The sequence below is a fragment of the Canis lupus genome, chromosome 1 (assembly GCF_048164855.1).
Source record: "Canis lupus baileyi chromosome 1, mCanLup2.hap1, whole genome shotgun sequence".
In the NCBI taxonomy this organism is placed as follows: Eukaryota; Metazoa; Chordata; class Mammalia; order Carnivora; family Canidae; genus Canis; species Canis lupus.
Genome location: NC_132838.1, coordinates 68,844,577 through 68,869,207, shown reverse-complemented (window position 1 = coordinate 68,869,207; position 24,631 = coordinate 68,844,577). Strand labels below are relative to the sequence as shown.

At 40.5% G+C, this 24,631-nt stretch overlaps 1 protein-coding gene and 1 long non-coding RNA gene across 5 annotated transcripts in view; one reads left to right on the top strand and one right to left on the bottom strand.

Moving 5' to 3' along the window:
- LAMA2 (laminin subunit alpha 2) overlaps positions 1–24,631 on the bottom strand; it is a 583,647-nt gene that overhangs the window by 124,451 nt on the left and 434,565 nt on the right. For all 3 annotated transcript variants that reach the window (XM_072833687.1, XM_072833697.1, XM_072833705.1), the window contains one exon: positions 3,836–3,947. In XM_072833687.1, coding sequence (XP_072689788.1) covers positions 3,836–3,947 — 112 coding nt within the window. The remainder of the gene's footprint in view (positions 1–3,835; positions 3,948–24,631) is intronic.
- The window catches only part of LOC140637311 (uncharacterized), a 36,943-nt gene continuing 12,737 nt past the window's right edge, over positions 426–24,631 (top strand). The window contains exons 1-3 of one of the 2 annotated variants that reach the window (XR_012034494.1): positions 426–564; positions 5,106–5,156; positions 15,820–15,965. This is a non-coding gene — a long non-coding RNA (uncharacterized lncRNA). The remainder of the gene's footprint in view (positions 565–5,105; positions 5,157–15,819; positions 15,966–24,631) is intronic. The other variant, XR_012034493.1, reaches the window with a different exon arrangement.

Here is a 24,631-nt window from a genome sequence, read left to right as displayed (position 1 = left end):
GGCCCTGACCCAGACCTACTGAGTTAAAAATTCTGGGCCCAAGGGGACCAGGAATCTGTGTTTTAACAGGCCCTTGGGGGCTTCATGCTGTATGCTAGAGTTTGAAAATCATGGTTTAGCAGAAGGAATCGGGTTTCAATCTTTAATTTTACCCTTTCCAAAATATATCTTTTGAATTCTCTTTTCGTGATTAAGGTGTTTAGTTAGAAAGCTGCTGCTGTCAACACCTTATTCTAACAGCCATAGTTTAACCTGCAGAACAATTTGAATCAACTCTTTTAAAGAACTAATATGGCCATTCCTAGCCCTGTGGCAGAAATTATTGCTCAGGGGCCATATTCCTAGGAGTTAGTGAGGGTGGCTCTTTCTTGGCCAATACTTAGCCCTCCTACTTTGACATACACCAAAGAACCTTCTCAAGATTCCACCCCCACCGTTGCTAAGTTATCACCTAGGCTGCGGGGTGTTTGTCAAGGAACCACAGTGACCATGGCCTGATGAAGGAAAGCTCCTTGATCCAGCAGACTCTGCGAGAACTATGCCAGAACATGCCAACGATTAAATGTATGGTTTATACTTCTTAGATTTCAGGAAAGGTGGTAGATTTGGTTCCCCTTATGGCACCTCTCCTGCTTTGGCCTGTCTGTATGTTGACTTTGACTAACTGTATTATGTAACTAATCCCTGACCTCCTTTGCATTCATAAATCCCACTTCTCAACTCGTCAAAGGTGTATGCTTTTCTTTCATTAAGTGAATATATACTGAGCTTTGACGAGAGATATTTTTTGAAATTTGATGGACATTAGGTCCTGAGTCTAGGTGGTTGTAAGGGGGTAATGCTGAGAGATGCAGCCTCACTTGTGGTCTCTTCTCAAAACCAAACTTCTGCAGAGAAGAGCTTGCTGGAAAAAGAATGATGTAAGAGAGAGGAAAGGAAAAGAAAGGGATGCCTGGACCTTTTGGAGCATATGTATCCTTTCTTTTAAATGAAAATAATTATGGAAACAACTAGAAGAAATTATTAAGGCACACACCAGCCGCTTTAGCAAAATGATACTGTGTTGAGAAAGCAAGGCATCATTTTAATAGAAGAGATGTGATTGCTCTTCTGCTTCTACATATGGAATTTGGAAATTCTCTGAATATTTTAAAACTAAAGATGAATGTGTTGTTAAGTCTCTTATTCAAAGATATCCACTGTGGGTTCAGTCCATCTTCAATAGGATTGAGGATAATTGTAACATTAATATATCTCTTAAATTTACTTATATATTTCTCCTTTATTTCAAAGGGAATTTTAAGTAGTTTTGAAATATCTTTAAAATAAGATAAAATTAACATAAAAGGAGATGGACTAAAGATAAAAAATAATGTAAATCAGAAGACATATTAATAGACGGTATCTCAGGAGCCAGAGCATAGCAGCAGATAAAAAAGGGATACCTAAGTACACAGTATCTGTAACATATAAATACATTAATTCCTCAGGAGAAACAAAGTTGTTTTTCCTACTGAGCCTAAAAAAAATATATCCTCTGATGGGTAAATTCATCATGAATGACAAATACTACTGTGACCTGAGAAATAGGAAAGAAGGTGTCTAGCATTTATTCAGTCCTAATATATGTTGGTACATATGCTAATACATCATATATATACACACACATGTATATCTATATATGGGTTGTTTTATATATATATATATATATATATATATACATGTTTATATATATTCAATCATTAATTCTAATAGTTCATGGAATAAAATATAGCATATTTGTGATCTAATCAGAAGTCACAGCAAAGTAGATTTTAAAACTTAATAGTGAGATAAGAATGCCTTGGATTAAGAGACCTTGATTATGCAGGAAGAGACCATGACTTAGGATGGAAGATGGGGAGTAAGGTGCTGCATCTCCCTAAAAATAAAACTGAAATAGACAAATGCTGGGCTAACACATGTACTTTTCCCACAGCAATTTATTGTCACTAATAAAACTAAAAGTACTGATATTATCCCCAATTGGTATAATTATAAGAGACAAAATGGGTGTGGATATATGACCTACTTAAGGCTTTTGGTGAATTTCCTTTATTTTAAAAAAAAAAAAAATCTCCTGAACCGCCAAGACTTGCAGTACCATATAAACGCCTCAGTCAGGATTTGGTTTACCTCTTGCATATTCCAATTTAAACATTCAGGAAATTTCGATAGTTGGACTAGTTTTGTCAAAGTTCTTTTCTAAAGGGCTGTGCTTATCATACTTGTGGTCATTTACATTAGTACCTGCTGGAAGAAGGGAGGAGGGTGCACATTTCTCCCACGTACGGGATCACGGCTACCCCATGGGGTTCTTCATGTGAATCAGCAAAGCACTGTCCCATCTGGACAGACACAACCAGACTGCCTGCCTGATGCACAGCTTAGGGAATGGGCGACCCCTCAGATGGATGGACAGTGGGTGATGAGCAAACCTGGCCTAGATCTCATTTCCACCTGCCCCTGCTGGTGCCTTTGCACAGCCCGGGTGGTGGGCACAACGCAGAGGAAACAAATGAGCAGGGCTGATGTTGGAGCCTATTGAGACCATGCACAAGCATTTATTCTTATGCATGAATGTTTGATTGAAATGATTTCAAAATAAGCTTCCAGGATAGGCTGTAAGCATTGACAGGCCTTCATGGATCCAGGCAGAGGGAAACTGTCTCACTTGCAATGGGATTTTTTTTTGTTTTTTATATGTGTGGGGTAGAAGGACTGCGGGATGGAGAACACCTCAAGTTGCATTAATAAAATAAAACCAGGGAAAGCGCAAAAACTCCAGTGAGCAGAGGATAAACCATAATGAGTTAATCACGAATTTTCTGGTACGTGTAACTTCTGTTTCAGATCCTGACATGTTTTGCTTCAGATTAAAACTCTGTTGCTCCTTGCAGTGGGGAAATCTTTGGGAGTCTCTGTCTCTTCTTGGCCAGGGATTCCTAAGAATTCCCTGTTAGGATCTGCCTTGAACGTTATCTCATGTCCTGATTTATTTGGCTATATTTCCAAGTAAAATGTCTAAAATACATAGCACTGTACAGCAATAAAAATATTTTATTTTCTAAAGAAAAAAAGCCGAAGCATTTTTCTTACTTTCTAAACATGCGTGTATGTTTCTTGTATAATAGATACTTAAGATCTTGGGTTTTGTTGTTGTTGCTGTTTTCCGTGTTTCCTATAAGAGTTCTTAACCTGTGGTTTAGCCCCCAACTGGCTTCCACTTTGATTCTCAGTAGAGAATTGGTAGATGCCAAGAACTAATTCCTAGAGAATTAGGAACTAAATGCACTGAAGCCTCTGGTAAGATAGCAAATCCAAACCCCAAGCAACAGATGTTCATTAAAAACAGCACCAAGTATTTTAAAAGCCATTTTGAGAAATTAAAGTGCTGCTTTAATGTACTGAGCAGGATGATAACATTAGCTTTAAAAAATTTAACAATTTTTTGAATAATTTTGAATACAAACAATGGCAAAGCATAAGTTGCCCATTAGTTTAATCATAATAGCCATTCCTTAAAAATGAAAGCATTCCTAAGGAACTGTACTCAATTTACCATGACTCTGCCCCCATAATTACTAATTCACGGACTGTGGCCCCTAATTTAACACTGTAGACTGTAGATGCTCAGCAGAGAATGCCCTTGAATATCCCAACCAAAATACTTTTCAAAACCCGACCCTCAGGTTGAGAAATGTCATTTCTTACTAGAGAAATTCCAATCCTGTGTAATCCCTTTTTCTATTTTTCTGGTGGGAGACATAATGATTAAATTAAATGATTCTAATACCTTCTGCATCCTGGGCAAGCTCCTTAATGAATTCTCCTAAGGAGTCTGCTCTCCTGTTGGTCCTCTCAGCATCCTGTCCAGTTTGCTCGCCATCTGCTGTCACTTTGGTAGCCTAATGATCCAAATGCAGGAAAAGCATAATTAATTGAGATGATGAAGCTACAGCTAGATAAGCTCCCACTGGCTACATTTTCTTTCAAATATAACTCTGAGCCAAAGGCAATCGATGAATTATTGATCAGATATACTGGAAATGACACCCCGTGCTCAAGTATACAATTAAACTTTATTACTTCTTGCATTAAATGGAAATCAGAGAGCTGTATTTGGTCTTTTTAAAACCCCTGCTATATACAATGACATAGAAGAAGTGATAAAACACAATTATTTTTGAAGTAACTTTAAGGCACAGTTGCCAAAAGTCTTTAATGGATTCTTAGGCTTCCACATGTTACAGTTTTGTCCATATTTTATTTACTGAAAAAGTGTGGAGCAGAGCAATGATCTCCTGAGGAGGCTCAGGCCGTCTGTCTCAATAAGCTTGATCCTATAGATGCAGTCTAGATCAATACGTTAATTAAAGAAACAAAGAGAGAGAAATGCTTAGCTACTCAGTAGTAAATGCTTGTTTTATAACACTCTAAAGATGCCAGTAAAACGTTAAAGAAGAAGAAATGCTAACTTTCCCCATATGTCATCACCAGAAAAGACGGCTGTTAATCATAGTACCATCCATCACCATCAGCAAAACAGAACGCCACAAATAGCCTCACCTCCCAAAGAATATCCCCGTACATGTGCACCTTCATTCGCAGTGAAGGTGCCACGCGACACAAAGGGATCCACTTAATGTGTCCGTAGGGAAGACATGTTGTATTTAGTCAAGTAAAAATGGCAGAGGTGACATTCAAAGTTTCCTAAAAGATACTCTAAGGTTTAGAAATAGGTTTATAGTTCATTTTTCTATGCATATGCATATGCTAATAAATATCACTTCTTTTTTTACTAAAAAGATAGGGCTAATCTAATTACAGATAATGAATCAAAGAATCGCAAACTGCCTTAAAATAATTTGAAAAGGTCCAAATTGGCAGAGTATTAATGCTCTATAATCTTGTACCAGAGTGTTTGCATTGTAGACATGCCCAGAGATTCTAATTTTTTTTATACATAAGTGGATTTTAAGTAGAAATTAAAATAGAACTAAATGGGCAATACAGAACATGGCAAGAGATGCTATAGAAATTATCCTGCATTTTGTGTTTCCCAGGGTGCAGTAGAAGAGTTAAGTCATGACCGTTTTCAAGGGTTTACCTAAAAGGTAAGAATATAAGGTCCAACTATCATCGACTTATGTCTCAACTTATGAGTGTTACCATCACAAACAGAAGGATGAAAGGATAAGATCCACTAGAAGTCAAAAAAATCCCTCTTTGCAGTGTGTGGTAAATAGACATAATTATCCGGAGGGTGCCAATCAATAGGTCACGTGACGTTTTACACATATGCACCACATGCATATACACATGCACGTAGCTTTTTTTTATTTTTTCACATAGCTTTTTAAATGTTACTTTGGCATCACTAAAGTCAGCTGCTTAAGATGTTGGCCTTCGACTCTGTCACAGATGTTTGTCTGGCCTGGACTTGACTGGACTCTATAATCTCACTCCTATTTTCACCATCACAGATGATACTAAGGGACTTCATCTACGTTACGGTTAGTTTTAATATCTTAATGAGTCATGAATTAGCAGCACTGCGTTATCACACAGAAGCTGCACGTTATGATTCAAACTTAAAATTTATTCTTTGCTTTATCAATCCTTATCTATATTACTAATTTATCAACACCTTATCGATTATATTCCTAAAAGATCGTATGTTACATATTCACACCATGAAGGCTACCAGCTTTATCAATCCTTATCTATATTACTAATTTATCAACACCTTATCGATTATATTCCTAAAAGATCGTATGTTACATATTCACACCATGAAGGCTACCAATTCTGGTTCACAGTTGAAAGCATCTAATTTTTTAAAATAAATGTGTATTGATACCCCGTCTCTTTTAAATTCTGGATGGTCACAATCCCACCGGCTGCCTTTCATTCTTCTTCCTTAATTAATTTATACAATAATGTGTAAAGTGTCATCATCAACAAACTGGGTATGGATTATATGAGTACTTCAACGGTTGGATGTCAGGAATTCTCCATGACCCATGGTAAGAACCAAGCTGAAAGAGTGATCACTAAGGCCCTACGCAGTCAGCCTCCCTGGAGTCCGTGTGGTGCATGAACTAGGCCAACCTTTTTCCTCCTTAGGCCCTTCTCGGATCCTGCTGCCTTTGCCTGGAATGAACTTCTCCTCTGTCCTTTCAGATCCTCATCGTCTGTCATCTTTCAGCATCAGTGTCCCCTCTGGGTGTGGCCATTTCTAGGCCACTTTCCATGGAACATGTTCATCATAGTTACCATGCATTTTAGAATTACTTATGGCTCCCCTACTTATTGGCTACCTCCCTGGAGGAAGGGTAAGCTGTCAGAGAGCAGGAATTGGGCCTGTTTTGCTCATCACTTAATACACAGCTCCTGGTGTGATACTAACTGATAGCAAGTATTGGATGAACGATCAATAAATGATTAAGCAATTACCTACCAAATTTTGCCAACTTTTTTTTTTTTTTTACCATTCTAACTGTCTCTTTTTCTACAAACACTCCCCAAAAGAGCTTTTGTTTGTACTACTGCAACTCTTCTCCAATTATCCAAAATAAATGCAGCCTTAAAAAGTCAGTACCCACTTGACCTTCTCTGTGAAGTCCTCCCTGACTATTTTGGCTTAGGCTCTTTTTTTTTTTCTTCTCCTTTCCTTTTCTTTCTTTCTTATTCAAATTTTTCGTTTAATATACTGTGAGATACCTTGATTGTATCTTCTCCAAAGTACTCTCCCCCCTGCATCTTCCAACTCTTCCAAAAGAGTTCTCTAGTTTTCCTAACGCAACAAGAGATTCTGGACTATACTTCTGTCCTCTTTTTGAAAGTAATATCCTCCCACTGACACCAATGGTCACACATTCTCATCTAATAAGGAAATGTATTTATGAACATCAGAAACCCAGTTCTGAAACATTTGCATTAATTCTGAATGGATTCAGCATTTTCTGGCTTTAAAGAAAAGCAGCAGTTTGAACTTGTGACTTGTTGATAAACCCATTTCTGCTGAGGGGAGAGGAAGGGAAGGAGAGCAGATGCTGCATTTCCCTGCCACCCCCAAGTGCTACACTTCACAAAGGGATGCATCCAAAGCAGACGTGCAATGGTGACTTTAAAACTGTTACTGCAATACAACGATGAAGTAGACGGTAACTGGACACCGACCAGTTTCTTTTCCCCCCAAACAAACTAAAAAACATAACCAGAAAGATAACTGCCTGTTCTTGCGCAGTTCTTCCGATCATGTTGAAAGGATCTCACATTCAATGATCAAAACATTTTCAAATAGGATTTTCATTTTAAGATGTTCCCCTCCCCCTGCCCCTCCCCCACCTCCCAGGTATTTAGCTTGAAAGAATGGGCTTTCTTACCCATTTTATACATATTTCAATCAGCAATAGTAACTATCAATAATTTGGGATTTCTGTTTACGGTTGCTCCAATTGTTTTTCCAATTCCACAAAGCCATTATTCTGTGTTGCCATAGAACAGAGACGGTGGATTCCAGGTAACAGAGTTTTTTTTTTCCCCATTTTTTGATCTATTTTAGAAAGAGAAAGTACAAGAGACAGACAGCCCATGGGGTGCGGAGCGGGCAGAGGGAGAGGCTCTCAGGGGGGCCCTCCAAGGGCCTCGATCTCACGACCCATGAGATCATGATCTGAGCTGAAACCAAGACCTGGACCTTTAACTGAGCCACCCAGGCACCTCGCAAAGATTCCTTCTGAAATCAGTGTTGGGTTAGATGTGAAACACTAAATGTTTGGATTCAATAGGCTAAAAAGATGTGAAAGCTAGGAAACGTTATTCGTGTTTCATAGAAGAAATAATCTGAACAATCTGACTTTTGGTTGTATAATATTATACACACTGGGTGGACCCGATGCAGCATCGCCGCCCCGTCCAGGTGCATGCGTACCTGCACTTGTGCCCCATGCTGACCTGCTTGGTGTGTGCAGCCCAGCCGGGCGCTGTGGGATGTGAATGGGGGGCCTAACCATGGTGCCTGGGGGGAGGGGCTCTAACCTTGGTGCCATGGGGGGGTGCTAACCGTGGTGCCGGGGGTGGGGTGGGGTGGTGGTGTTGCTAACAGTGGTGCCATGGGAGGTGTTGCTAACCTTGGTGCTGTGTGTGGGGGCTAACTGTGGTGTGTGTGTAGGGGGTTGCTAACCTTGGTGCCATGGGGGGAGCTCTAACTGTGGTGCTGGGTGGGGGGCTAACCTTGGTGCTGTGGGGGGGCTCTAACCATGGTGCCGGGTTGGGGGCTAACCTTGGTGCCCTGGCAGGATTCTATTGCCGGGTGTATCAGCCGCTGTGCTGCGATGGCTTTAGGCTTTGCCACCACAACCACCATGAGGTTTGTCAACACTTACACACTGTTTTACAGCAAGGTGGACACTGAAGACTTTGCTAAATAAATTAACTTTTGATCCCCTACAGCAAGGACCTGTTTCCCCTTTCCTGATTCAACCTTGTCTTATGGAGCTTTCCCGGACCTGCAGGGTCCATGTCAATCTTGAGGTCCTGATGCTGGAGGGTATTTCAGGGTGACCTGCACACGTGTTGTGTTGGCATCTGGACGGGACCCTTTCTGGGATTTTCAAAACCAACTGTTGTTATTACCGCCATTTGTGACTATGTTGGGTAGTTACTTTGTGAGGTTTTTGCATATCTAATCTCTGTCCGTGGGGCTGAGGCTCTAACTCATTTCATTTCTGTTTTTACTCCTCAGGGTGCCAAGCATGGGAGACATTGAGTGATTAGCTAACATAATAATAAACCAACTACAAATCCCTTTGAAGTTCCAAAGCCCATTGGAAGAACCAAAAAGGATCTTTCTGTATGCCTTCCCAGCACCATTCAAGCTGGTCTCGTGCCAGGTGCTTTGCTTGCCAGTGAATGTGGATGGCTGGGCAGTTCTTGGGCATTTTTCAGAGGCTAACTGGAAGCCCGTGCTCAAGAGCTGCCTCTGATGCTTAGGAGGGGAGCCAGGCAGAGGACCCTGCTGTCCCAACCACCACCATCCCAACCATGCTGCATTCTTGTCACTGGCCTCATGGTCGTAGAAACCTGCCATTAGGGGGGCGGGGCAAGATGGTGGAGGAGTAGGGTCCCCAAGTCACCTGTCCCCACCAACTTACCTAGATAACTTTCAAATCATCCTGAAAACCTACGAATTTGACCTGAGATTTAAAGAGAGAACAACTGGAATGCTACAGAGAGGAGTCTGCGCTTCTAACAAGTACAACTCATTTTTAGCCATTCTGCACTGAGCAAAATGACTAGAAAGAAGAACTCACCACAAAGGAAAGAATCCGAAACAGTACTCTCTGCCACAGAGTTACAGAATTTGGATTACAATTCAATGTCTGAAAGCCAATTTAGAAGCACAACTATAAAGCTACTGGTGGCTCTGGAAAAGAGCATAAAGGACTCTAGAGACTTTGTTACTGCAGAATCTAGATCTAATAAGGCTGAAATTAAAAATCAATTAAATGAGATGCAATCCAAACTGGAGGTCCTAACGACGAGGGTTAATGAGGTGGAAGAAAATGTGAGTGACATAGATGACAAGTTGATGGCAAGGAAGGAAGCTGAGGAAAAAAGAGAGAAACAATGAAAAGACCTTGAGGAAAGGTTAAGGGAAATAGATTTCCTCAGGAGGAAAAATCTATGTTTAACTGGGGTTTCAGAGGGCGCCGAGAGGGACAGAGGACCAGAAAGTATATTTGAACAAATCATAACTGAGAACTTCCCTAATTTGGGGAGGCAAACAGGCATTCAGATCCAGGATATAGAGAGATTCCCCTCCCCCTAAAATCAATAAAAACCGTTCAACACCTCAACATTTAATAGTGAAACTTGCAAATTCCGAAGATAAAGAGAAAATCCCTAAAGCAACAAGAGAAAAGAGATCCATAACTTATATGGGGAGAAATATCAGATTAACAGCAGACCCGTCCACAGAGACCTGGCAGGCCAGAAAGGGCAGCAGGATATATTCAGGGTCCTAAATGAGAAGAACCTGCAGCCAAGAATACTCTATCCAGCAAGGCTCTCATTCAGAATAGAAGAAGAGATAAAGAGTTTCCAGGATAGGCAGAAACTGAAAGAATATGTGACCACCAAACCAGCTCTGCAAGAAATATTAAGGGGGACCCTGTAAAAGAAAGAGGAAGCCCAAAGAAACAATTCACAAAGACAGGGACTGAATAGGTATTACGATGACACTAAACTCATATCTTTCAATACTTACTCTGAACGTGAATGGGCTTAATGATCCCATCAAAAGGCGCAGGGTGTCAGACTGGATGAAAAAGCAAGACCCATCTATTTGCTGTCTACAAGAGACTCATTTGAGACCTAAGGACACCTACAGCCTGAAAATGAAAGGTTGGAGAACGATTTATCCTTCAAATGGTCCTCAAAAGAAAGCAGGGGTGGCAATCCTCATATCAGATAAATTAAAGTTTATCCCAAAGACTGTAGTAAGAGATGAAGAGGGACACTATATCATACTTAAAGGGTCTGTCCAATAAGAGGACCTAACAATCATGAATATTTATGCCCCGAATGTGGGAGCTGCCAAGTATATCAATCAATTAATAACCAAAGTAAAAAGATACTTGGATAATAATACACTAATACTGGGAGACTTCAACACAACATTTTCTGCAAATGACAGATTTTCTAAGCACAACATCTCCAAAGAGACAAGAACTTTAAATGATACACTGGACCAGATGGATTTCAGAGATATTTACAGAACTTTACATCGAAATGCAACTGAATATACATTATTCTCAAGTGCATATGGAACTTTCTCCAGAATAGACCACATACTGGGTCACAAATGAAGTCTCAACTGATACCAAAAGATTGGGATTGTCCCCTGCATATTTTCAGACCATAATGCTTTGAAACTTAAACTCAATCATAAGAAGAAATTTGGAAGAAACTCAAACATGTGGAGGTAAAAGAGCATCCTGCTAATTTCCTCAACCAGGAAATTAGAGAAGAATTATGAAGATTCATGGAAGCTAATGAGAATGGAGATAAAACCATTCAAAATCTTTGGGATACAGCAAAAGCAGTCCTAAGAGGGAAATACATCGCAATACAAGCATCCCTCAAAAAAAATGGAAAAAGCTCAAATACACAAGTTAACCTTGCACCTAAAGGAACTGGAGAAAGAACAGCAAATAAAACCTATACCACGCAGAAGAAGAGAGTTAATAAAGATTCGAGCAGAACTCAATGAAATAGAGACTAGAACTGTAGAAGAGATCAACAAAACCAGGAGTTAGTTCTTTGAAAGAATTAATAAGATAGATAAACCATTAGCGAGCCTTATTAAAAACAAAAGAGAAAAGACTCCAATAAAATCATGAATGAAAAAGGACAGATCACAACTAATACCAAGAAAATACAAACACAATTTTAAAAACATATTATAAGCAGCTATACACCAATAAATTAGGCAATCTAGAAGAAATTGATGCATTTCTGGAAAACCACAAACTACCAAAACTGGAGCAGGAAGAAATAGAAAACCTGAACAGGCCGATAACCAGGGAGGAAATTGAAGTAGTCATCAAAAACCTCCCAAGACACAAAAGTCCAGGGCCAGATGGCTTCCCAGGGAAATTATATCACACGTTTAAAGAAGAAACAATACCTATTCTACTAAAGCTGTTCCAAAAGATAGAAAGGGATGGAATGCTTCCAAACTCGTTCTATGAGGCCAGCATCACTTTAATTCCTAAAATGAGACAAAGACCACACCAAAAAGGAGAATTATAGACCAATATCCCTGATGAACACAGATGCAAAAATTCTCACCAAGATACTAGTCAACAGGATCCAACAGTACATTAAAAAGATCATTCACCATGACCAAGTGGGATTTATCCCCAGGATGCAAGGCTGGTTCAACACTTTTAAAACAATCAACATGATAGATCATATCAAGAGAAAAAACAAGAACCATATGATCCTCTCAATAGATGCAGAGAAAGCATTTCACAAAATACAGTATCCATTCTTGATCAAAACTCTTCAGAGTGTAGGGATAGAGGGAACATCCCTCAGCATCTTAAAAGCCATCTACGAAAAGCCCACAGCAAATATCATTCTCAATGGGGAAACACTGGGAGCCTTTCCCCTAAGATCAGGAACATGACAGGGATGTCCACTCTCACTACTGCTATTCAACATAGTACTAGAAGTCCTAGCCTCAGCAATCAGACGACAGAAAGAAATAAAAGGCATTCAAATTGGCAAAAAAGAAGTCAAACTCTCCCTCTTTGCAGATGACATGACACTGTACATAGAAAACCCAAAAGACTTCACCCCAAGATTGCTAGAACTCATACAGCATACGGCAGTGTGGCAGGATGCAAAATCAACACCCAGAAATCAGTGGCATTTCTCTACACTAACAATGAGACTGAAGAAAGAGAAATTAAGGAGTCAATCCCATTTACAATTGCACCCAAAGGCATAAGATACCTAGGAATAAGCCAGAGGTAAAGGATCTATACCCTAAAAACTACAGAACACTTCTGAAAGAGATTGAGGAAGACAAAGAGATGGAAAAATATTCCATGCTCATGGATTGGAAGAATTAATACTGTGAAAATGTCAATGCTACCCAGGGCCATTGACATGTTCAGTGCAATCCCTATCAAAATACCATGGACTTTCTTCAGAGAGTTGGAACAAATCATCTTAAGATTTGTGTGGAATCAGAAAAGACCCCGAATAGCCAGGGGAATATTGAAAAAGAAAACCATAGCTGGGGGCATCACAATGCCGGATTTCAAGCTGTACTACAGAGCTGTGCTCATCAAGACAGTGTGGTACTGGCACAAAAACAAACACATAGATCAATGGAACAGAATAGAGAACCCAGAAATGGGCTCTCAACTGTATGGTCAACTAACCTTTGACAAAGCAGGAAAGACTATCCAATGGAAAAAAGACAGTCTCTTCAATAAATGGTGCTGGGAAAATTGGACAGCCACGTGCAGAAGAATGAAACTAGACCATTCTCTGACACCAGACACAAAGATAAACTCAAAATGGATGAAAGATCTAAATGTGAGACAAGAATTCATCAAAATCCTAGAGAAGAACACGGGCAACACCCTTCTTAAACTTGGCCACAGCAACGTCTTGCAAGATACATCCACGAAGGCAAGGGAAACAAAAGCAAAAACAAACTATTGGGACATAATCAAGATAAAAAGGTTCTGCACAGCAAAAGAAACATTCAACAAGACTAAAAGACAACCTTCAGAATGGGAGAAGGCATTTGCAAATGACCTATCAGATGAAGGGCTAGTAGCCAAGATCTATAAATAACTTATTAAACTTAACAGCAAAGAAACAAACAATCCAATCATGAAATGGGCAAAAGTCATGAGTAAAAATCTCACAGAGGAAGACACAGACGTGGCCAACAAGCATATGAGAAAATGCTCCACATCACTGGCCATCAGGGAAATACAAATCAAGACCACAATGAGATCCCATCTCACACCAGTGAGAATGGGGAACATTAACAAGATAGGAAATAACACATGTTGGAGAGGATGTGGAGAAAGGGGAACCCTCTGCACTGTGGGTGGGAATGTGAACTGGTGCAGCCACTCTGGAAAACTGTGTGGAGATTCCTCAAAGAGTTAAAAATAGATCTGCCCTACGCAATTGCACTGCTGGGGATTTACCCCAAAGATACAGATGCAGTGAAATGCTGGGACACCTGCACCCCGATGCTTAGCAGCAATGTCCACAATAGCCAATCTGTGGAAGGAGCCTCGGTGTCCACTGACAGATGATGGATAGAGAAGATGTGGTCTATATATACAGTGGGATATTACTCAGCCATTAGAAAGGACAAATACCCATTTGCTTCGACGTGGATGGAACTGGAGGGTATTATGCTGAGTGGAATAAGTCAGTTGGAGAAGGACAAACATTATATGGTCTCATTCATTTGGGGAATATAAAAAATAGTGAAAGTGAATAAAGAGGAAAGGAAAGAAAATGAGCGAAAATATCAGTGAAGATGACTGAACATGACAGACTCCTAACTCTGGGAAATGAACAAGGGCTGTGGAAGGGGAGGTGGGTAGGGGGATGGGGTGACTGGGTGATGGGCACTGAGGGGGGCACTTGATGGGATGAGTACTGGGTGATATGCTGTATGTTGGCAAATCAAACTCCAATAAAAAAATATACAAAAAAACCCACCTACCATTACACACCAAGTGGCATGCTGGCGCAGGAGGGCTGGGGCTGGGAGGAGGCAGTTGGCTTTGGGGCCAGCACAGTGCTTACTGAGGAAGACACCAGCCTTCCCCCATGGAGACGAGAAGAGCTGCTCCTCTGGACCATTTCCAGAAGAGGAGGAAATGTGAGGTTCCTGGCAAGGAAGGCACGGACTTGTGGTATTGGTGCTCTAAAAGATGGGCTAGAGAGTCAGGCTCAGCTCTACCCTGGGTTAATATGTGCGCTGAGAAGGGCTTCTAATACACCTGTGTCGCATTTACTCTTCCTGCCATAAAGATGCACAGAGGGCATAGTCCCTATTCTGACACTGATGAAAATGAAGGTGTGGGGGAGGTTAAGTGATTTATCTGAACTTACACACACAGGGTACTGGGGGAAAAACACAAATTTTCTGTCTCACAGCTTTATATTTTGTCCATATCAAGCACTAATTTAGCTAACATCCGGGAAGACTAGGAAAATACATGGAAAAGCTGAGCATTCTGGGTGGGAGGAGGGACACTGCTTGAGCTCAGGGAGTACTTTAAGTGTATAAACTTTAGGTTTCAGTAAATTAACATATTTAAGAATCCATATCAGAACATCATAGGAGCATATTTTTAGAAGTCATGTCTTATTGCACAATAATTAAGTTGAAGAGTCACCCTTGTCAAAACCACCCATGAGAGAGACTCATGAGGGAAGCCTATGACAAATGCTCTATGAGCTATGGGGAGGGGTGACAGATAGTGGTCTCATGGTAGAAGCGAAATTCATGACACTCCGTTTCACCCGGACAGGCTATCCATAATGTCACAGATGGACGCTAAATACTCCGTGATAGGAGCGAGCTGTCTGATTCAGTTTGGGTCTTCTTGCATTTTATTAAATTACCATTCCATCCCTTAGTCATCTTCCTTCTTATTCACTGTTATCTTGTCCTTTGGGTCTTTGACAAATGTCTTCTCATTTATCCTACTATGTCGTACAATCTTCCTTTCATTCTGTCTTTGATTTTCTTATTTTTACATCCTCTAACCTCAGTTCCACAATCTTTCCAGCTTGCCTTTCTAAATGATGCCTTAAGCAGTACCTTGTGTTTCTCTCCTACTTTTATTACCTTTTTTTTACATTCAAGTCCACAGAATGTGGTATTTTTTTCCCTCTATTTTTCTTCTTTTCTTTTTTTTTTAGAGTATTTATATTAGGCAGCATGCATTAACATTAGGCATGCATTAATTTACCTCTGAACAATGTAGCTGTTACTTTCTTGCTTTAGCTCAAGCAGTTCTCACTGTGCCTCTTGAAATCTGCACATAATTTTCTTGGTGGGATATTACTAGTGTCTTTCATTTTGTGCCTTCTTTATGTTAAAACTAGAATCTAATGGGGCAAATCTAACTAGTGAATAGACAACATTGCTTAGATGCCATCCACTTTTGCATCTGCAGACTTACGTGTTTTTTTTCTAAAATTAAATTTTAGGTGGAATCATTTACATGATTTTCTCAAGGGTCATCTTCAAAAGCTACCAATTTTGTATAAGTATCAGTGAAATACTCCTCCGACAAACCATTAGACAACACACAAGGAAAGAGAGAGGGAGAAGCCAAGTGGCCCTCTGGTGATAGGTGAGTTCTATGCAATTTCTCCCTAAATATTTCAGGGGTCAGTTTTAAGAATTCCAAACAAAACAAGTATGATGTGTTATGCGTTCTCTCTCTCTTTTAAAATATAATAGCAGAAATAAAAAATATTGGCAACTTAAACCTTTTCAAATTATAAATAGGGTAGACATAATATTGTTGGCATGGAAATCATTTAGAAACTAGTTTCATAATTTTAGAAACAATTTTTGTTTATTTATTTTTAAGACCTTATTTGATTGAGAGAGAGAGAGAGAGAGAGAGAGAGAGAGAGAGAGAGAGAATGGGGGAGGGGCAGAGAGAGAGGGAGAAGCAGATGCTCCATTGAGCAGGGAGCCCAACAGGGCTCAATCCCAAGACCCTGGGATCATGACTTGAGCCGAATGAAGGCAGACACTTAACTAACTGAGCCACCCAGGTGCCCCAGAAACAAGTTTTATTTAAGTTTGATTTTTAAATAGGCAATAAAAGACAATGCAAATAAAGCTATGTTTGATATTTTATGTAGTTCAGCTTATTATACAGCTTTCTCACCTTACAGATAAACATTTAAGAGATGCTTATCAAAGGAAGTAAAACATCCAACTGAATATAATTATAAATATATCCCTGATTTTAGTGTATTTTAGAGACATTAAATATCAATCCTTATTTTGAGTTTTTACACCTGTCATCTAGTTATTCAAATGCTATTATTTAAATTATTCATAGTTGATTAAACAAATATTACTGAAGTATTGTGTGCATGATATTGGTGATACTATGATGAGAAAAAAAAATTAAGGACATACCCCCTGTCCTTTTGGAGCCTATAGTCTGTTAGAGTAGAGAGGTATTTGTTGAATGATCATGAAAATAAATTTATAATTACAAACTGAAGAATAAACACAGTGGTATAAAATAGCTATAGGAGGAGTCTCATCACATCTAAAATATCTCTCATAAGGCAGGGTTCCATGAGCTGGGGTTTGAAAGGTGAACTGGGATTAATAGATGTTAACCAAATATAGGAAAAGGTGATTTACTTCAAAGGCTAATGGAAATACGTGGGCAAGCTCTGTGGTGGGGTGAGGTAACTGAAAGGCAGTATGGCCAGAAGCTGTGATGGCAGGAGATGCGGCCAACAAGAGGATGTGAACCTTTAAACCAAGAGCGATGAGAAGTTGGGAGGAAGAGCTTAAGCACTCGGGGGACATTGTCAAATTTGCAATAGCTAAAGTGCATTCTGGCTACACTGTAGAGGACAGAGTGGAAGGAAAATAAGAGTAAAAGCAGGGGGAGTAGCTAGAAAGCCAATGTGGTAATCTCAAACTAACGATTACGAAGATTGAATGAGAGCTGAGGAGTGGAGAGGAGATCTAGACAAGAAGCATCTGCTGATGGGTTGAATAAGTGGGAGTACAATGAGGAAGAAAATGGACCAAGGAAAATTTCTAGCTTTCTGGCTTATCTATTCAATGCATCAAGGTCCAGATAACCAGACCACGATGAGTTGAGGGAAAGATGAGACTGCATAGCTAAGCAAGAATCTGACCACAGTGGGAGAGCATCATATGCCATATTGAGTAAAATGGAGAGCTGTTGTAGAATTTGAAGGAGAGTGGCATGATCAGGTCTGTGATTTGGAGAGTTCACTCTGTCATATGCTTAATAATTGGCTGGAGTTGGATATGGTTTAGGAAGAGAGGTCATAGAAAGAAACGGAATTGGATTGGGTTGAAAAAGAAGGTAAAGGGTAACTCATTCATTCTGGGGAAGAAGATTGGCTAAATATTGGAGGACAAATCCCTGAGATCCTCTAAATAGGAAAAAGTATGTTTTTATTTTTATTTTTTTTATTTATGATAGTCACACAGAGAGAGAGAGAGGCAGAGACATAGGCAGAGGGAGAAGCAGGCTCCATGCACCGGGAGCCTGACGTGGGATTCGATCCCGGGTCTCCAGGATCACGCCCTGGGCCAGAGGCAGGCGCTAAACTGCTGCGCCACCCAGGGATCCCAAAAGTATGGGTTTTAAGAGGAAGACGATGAGTTTCGTTTGAGATGTCTAATTGGTAGTAGTTAGGTTTCTAGGACTGAAGCAGGAGGATAAAGTCTGTCTTAAAAATATAAGATTTTTGAATCATCAATATATGCATGGCAATTAAAGCCCAAAAAAGAACTCACAAGTGAGAAGAGATGTAGATTGATGACTGTACCCCAAGGAAACCAACTTTTAAGGGATGGGCAGAGTAAGAGGCTGAGAATCAAAGGACAGAGAATTAAGAGAAAAATAGAGGAGAATATATCAAGAAGGAAGGGAGGCTCAAAAATGGCAATTGCTGCTGGGGTTTCAAGTAAATTAAACTTTTCTTTGGATTTAATGACCAACTTGTCATTGGTTATCTTCTAGAAATAGCTTTAGTAGCAAGCTGGGAGAGGAAATCTAAATTGCAGTGGAGTGAGAAGTGAATACAGACCTGTCTCCCAGGCTTTCAAAAACTTTGGCTGTGAAACAGAAACAGAAGAGGGAGCTAAGAAGAGAGCAGCTATTGAGTAAATGGAGTTGTCATCTAAAAGCATCTCAGTCTTCACACATACTGTAGGACAGTTCAGACATTCTAAATATGATTCCTATGTTCAAGGCACTTATATTCCAAGAGGGAGATCAAACAGCAATAAATCAAAATACATTGAGAGAGATATATGATTATGTAATATTTTGCCTATGTAATATTTGCACACTAAGTTGCATAAAATACACGTTAAGTGTTAGTTTGGGGAGGAATTGGATTCTCTTTACAAGGGTTATTAGAGAACTAGATTGCTCCAGGAAAAAATGAGCATAAAATATATAAGCACCTGAAAGAAAAAGGGCAACACCTACCTCAGCACTGTAGGATGGGGCTCACCAAATGCTTTAAAAAATCTACAGAAGGTGTTAGAGAACAACTGGTCATCTAACAAACCAGGAAAAAAAAAAAAAAAAAAAAAAAAAGAGGATCAAAAAGATTGGCTATACCAGAGGAAGAACTTTCCAGTAAAAAGGGAGCTGGAACTATCAGGCAACTACAACTCTCAATAGTTTCAACCATGGCTGACATCCGAATCATCCAAAGAGCTCTTGACAATGCCAGCGGGCTCACTGCACCTCAGGCCAATTACATCACAGCCTTTGGGAGTGAGACTTGGCCCCAAGTTTAAGGCATGTGGGCTTATGTGGGCTCCTAGTTTAAGGCACTGTCCCTGTAATGCAGCCGTGGAAGTCATGGCTACCGGACTTCTCAGTCTCTGGTGGATTGATACCGGATCTTTCGCGGTCCTCAGATAAAGGTGCTGGTGGTCTCAGACTGATGTTATAGGATATTTCAGCCATCTAGCCTTCTGGTGATGGCTCTTCTCTATATATCAATTCATCTTTTGATTATCATACAGCTTGGCCACAGAGGAAGAACTGATCATGTTGACTTAAGCATTGAAGGTCTCCATGGCAGTTATGTTTCTAATTATAAATGTGCTAGAGACAAGATTCATTTATATATGAGGATTTCCATTTCCTCCTCATCCTCACTTCAATGAGGATATCTTTGCTTTCAGCAGCCTTACTCTCTAAGCTTTTTGTGTTATAAGATCTTTAGAATGCCCAGATAAAAATGGTCTTGGAAAAGGAGTAACTTTACAGTGAAGAATCTGGCAAACATTACCTTAGCCAGGTTATCAAAATAATATGATGTATCGATTGCATGGGTTCTTAATTTGAGGTAATAAAAATGGTACTTTATCTCTTTGGTATTTCCCACAAAACCCCATAACTTCATATTGATCACAAAAACATGAGACAAACCCCAACTGAGGGATATTCCACAAAATATACGAGCTTGTCACAACTATCAACATCATCAAAAATAAGGAAAGTCTAAACCTCAGTCCCTAGCCTAAGAAGACATGATGACTAAGTGTAACTCAGTATCCTGGATTGGATTCTGGAATAATATAAAGACCTTACGTGAAAACTGAAGAAATCTGAATAAAGTACAGTTTTTGATTAATAATGATGAATCAATGCTGGTTCATTAGCTGTGACAGAAATACCATACCAAGAAATTAACAGTAGGGGAAACTAGATATGGAGTATAGAGGAAATCTCTATCATCTTTTAACTTTTCTATAAATCTAAAACTATTCTAAAATAACAAGTTTATTTAAAAAGAGTATTGGAATGAACTGAGATTGGATAATAGACCTACATATAAAATACAAAACTATAAAACACCTAGAAAATAACATAGGATAAGAAGCTTTTGCACAGCAAAGGATACAGTCAACAAAACTCAAAGACAACCTACAGAATGGGAGAAGATATTTGCAAATGACATATCAGATAAAGGGCTAGTTTCCAAGATCTATAAAGAACTTATTAAACTCAACACCAAAGAAACAAACAATCCAATCATGAAATGGGCAAAAGACATGAACAGAAATCTCACAGAGGAAGACATAGACATGGCCAACATGCATATGAGAAAATGCTCTGCATCACTTGCCATCAGGGAAATACAAATCAAAGCCACAATGAGATACCACCTCACACCAGTGAGAATGGGGAAAATTAACAAGGCAGGAAACAACAAATGTTGGAGAGGATGCGGAGAAAAGGGAACCCTCATACACTGTTGGTGGGAATGTGAACTGGTGCAGCCACTCTGGAAAACTGTGTGGAGGTTCCTCAAAGAGTTAAAAATAGACCTGCCCTACGACCCAGCAATTGCACTGTTGGGGATTTACCCCAAAGATACAAATGCAATGAAACGCCGGGACACCTGCACCCCGATGTTTATAGCAGCAATGGCCACGATAGCCAAACTGTGGAAGGAGCCTCGGTGTCCAACGAAAGATGAATGGATAAAGAAGATGTGGTTTATGTATACAATGGAATATTACTCAGCTATTAGAAATGACAAATACCCACCATTTGCTTCAACGTGGATGGAACTGGAGGGTATTATGCTGAGTGAAGTAAGTCAGTCGGAGAAGGACAAACATTTTATGTTCTCATTCATTTGGGGAATATAAATAATAGTGAAAGGGAATATAAGGGAAGGGAGAAGAAATGTGTGGGAAATATCAGAAAGGGAGACAGAACGTAAAGACTGCTAACTCTGGGAAACGAACTAGGGGTGGTAGAAGGGGAGGAGGGCGGGGGGTGGGAGTGAATGGGTGACGGGCACTGGGGGTTATTCTGTATGTTAGTAAATTGAACACCAATAAAAAATAAATTAAAAAAAATAAACTCATTGATAAAATTAAAAAAAAAAAAACATAGGAGAAAATCTAGATGACCTTGAATATGGGGACCACTTTTAGATACAACACCAAAGGCATAATCCATGAAAGAAATAATTGATAAGCTGGACTTCATTAAAATAAAAAACTTCTGCATTGTGAAAGACACTGGCAAGGGAAAGAGAAAGCAAGCTACAGATTGGGGAAAAATATTTGCAAAAGACTATCTGATAGAGAGCTATGATCCAAAACATACAAAGACCTCTTAAAGCTCAATAATAAGAAGAGTAACAACGCAAAAAAAAAAATGAAAAGACTTGTTCTAGGCCATCCAGGCTACCATAACCAAATACTACATATTAGGTAGCTTATAGCAACTAAAGTTTATTTCTCATAGTTCTGGAGACTGGGACGTGCAAGATCAGGTCCCCAGCAGATTAGGTGCCTGGTGAGGACTCATTGCCTAGTACCATTTTCCACTGTGTCCTCATAAGGCAACGAAGGGGGAAAAGAATCTCTCTTCTATAGGGGTTCCTTTTAAAGCAGCACTAATTCCATTCCCGAGGGCTCCACACTCATGACCTAATTACCGCTCAAAGTACTCACCTCCTATTATCACCACCCTGGTGGTTAGAATTTCAACATAGGAATTTTGGAGGAGACAAACACTTTGTCCACAGCAAGACCTGAACAGACAGCCCACCGAAGACGATACACGTACAGGTGGCAAATAAGCACAAGAAGACGCTCAGCATCACGTATCATTAGGGAACTATAAGTTAAAACAAGGAAATATAACTCCACACATATGAGGGGGGCCAGAATTCAAAACCTTGACAACACCAAATGCTAGTGAGGAGCTGGACAACTGGAACTCTTATGCATTGCTGATGAGATGCAAAATGGTACCACTACTTTGGAAGACGGTTTGGTGATTCATCACAAAACCAAACATACTTTCCCCATATGATCCACCAGTTGAGCTCCTTGGTATTTACAAAAATGAACTGAAAACTTACATACTCAAATGTTTACAGTAGCTTTCTTCATGCTGCCCAAACTTGGAAGCAACCAGAATGTCCTTTAGTAGGTGAATGGATGAATAAACTGGTACAACCAGACACTGGAAAATATTAGTCAGTGCTAAAAAAGAAACGAGCAATCAAGCCATGAAAAGACATGGGGAAGCTCAAATGTGTATTACAGAATGCAAGAAGCCCATGCGAAAAGGCTACCTACTGTGTGATTCCAACTATATGATACTCTGGAAAAGGCAAAGCTATAGAGACAGTACAAGGATCTGTTTGCCAGGAATACGAGAGGAGATGAGAGGGGAGAGGGATTGAGTGGTGGAGCACAGAGGGTTTTTACGACAGTGAAACTACTCTCTGATATGGTCATGAGGAAGATGAGTCACTGAACATTTCTGAAAACACACAGAATGTACGACACCATGAGTGAACCACAAAGTACATGGCGAGCTCTGAATGATAGTCAATGCGGCCTCACTCACGGTAACAACTGTTCCACTCTGGGGGTGGGGGGTGTTAATAATGGGGAAGCTATGTATTATAGGGTTGGGGGTATATGGGAACCGTCTGTACAGTCCAACCTTTGCTTTTAGCCTTAAACTTCTCTAACATATTAAGTCTATTTTTAAAGATGTATTCAGTACGGGAGAGCCTGCTGAAGAGAGGAAAAGATGTAGGCTAAGACATCATAAAGGTCGGAGTGTCCTCATAAAACATTTTTTGTGTTTCTAGGTGTGGCTCATTAGGCTGTAATCAGATCAATGAGAGCAAAGCTTGTGTCACTTTTGCTTATTCCTCTGTTCCCCGTGTCTGTCATTCTGCCAAAGTACCTAGAACACGGTAGATGCTCAATGAGTATCAATAAAATGAATGAGTAAATGAAATGTCCCTGTTCCATGGAATCTTCTCTACTTACCCTTGTAGAGATTATTCCACTTGTGTTTCTCAGGTATGTTTCTTGTTCCTTTATTTTTCTTCATGCTTTACTATATGTGTGCACGCAGTCGTCCCATATCTCCCTCCACATGTCTAAACATATGTACACACACACACACACACACACACACACACACAGAGAGAAACTAGACTGAAGTTCCTTGAAGGCAAAGACTGGGCTTCATTTATATCTTTCATCTGCAAACACTCAGTGCGGGGGAACATTCGTAAGTGCTTGGTAAGTTCACTTTGCTATGGTAAGTCTAAAATTTTTTTTAAGAGTTTATTTGAGAATGAGTGTGTGTGTGTGTGAGAGAGAGAGATAATGAGTGGGTGGAGCAGCAGAGACAGAGGGAGAAGCAGACGCCCTGCCGAGCAGCGCCCTGGGAGTGGGGCTCGATCCCAGGACCCTGAGAACATGACCTGAACCAAAGGGAGATGCTTAACCAGCTGAACCACCCAGGTGCCCCTAAAATGTCATATTTAGCTGTATTTACGTAACACATACAAAATGACCAACTATTAAATTAACATGAGGTAATGTACTTCCTCTAGTTGATGTCTAACTAGATCTGGCAAGGAATTCTGTATCTCGCTGGTGCAAGATTCTGAAAAAGTGCCCAGCGCGCTCGCTGTGTGTGAGCTCAGGGCCGCTGCTGAGCATGGCCGGGAGGCCGGCGGGATGCCCGGGGCAGTGTGGAAGGGCTCGGCCTGGCTCTAGTGGATTGTGTGGCCGCCGGTGGCTCTTCTTATCCTCACGGCCTGAGGCGCCCCTTCTGAAGCAAACAAGCAAGCAAAACCGCGCCAGATCCTAGTAGGAACTTTCCAGCTCCACTGGTTGGTGGTGGAAGGCTCGCCTAGGCCCCGAGCCTCCGCCGTGCCTGCCTGCGGCCACACGATGGCGGGCTCTCTGCTGTTTTCGGCGGCGGCCTCCTCGCAGGAAGAAGCTTCAGCCTCCGGCCGTTTGCAAAGCCTGAACCCCTGACAGGACGACGGGCCTGCAGGGTGTGATGCGGAGTGAAGTCAGTCAGTCGGAGGACGACAGACATTATATGGTCTCATTCATTTGGGGAATGTAGAAATTAGTGAAAAGGAATAAAGGGAAAGGAGAGAAAATGAGTGGGAAATATCAGAAAGGGAGACAGCACAAGGGACTCGTAACCCTGGGGAACAAACTAGGGGGGTGGAAGGGGAGGTGGGCAGAGGGTGGGGGTGACTGGGTGACGGGCACTGAGGGGGATACTTGACGGGATGAGTACCGGGGGTTATGCTAGATGTTGGCAAATTGAACACCAATAAAAAAAAAATAATAATAAATAATAATTAAATAAATAAAACACCCTGACAAAGCCTAATAGATGGGCCACGGACCTTCCGTTCTGACTTTTGCAAGGGCCCTGAATGCCTCGGGTCCTGGCGCTGC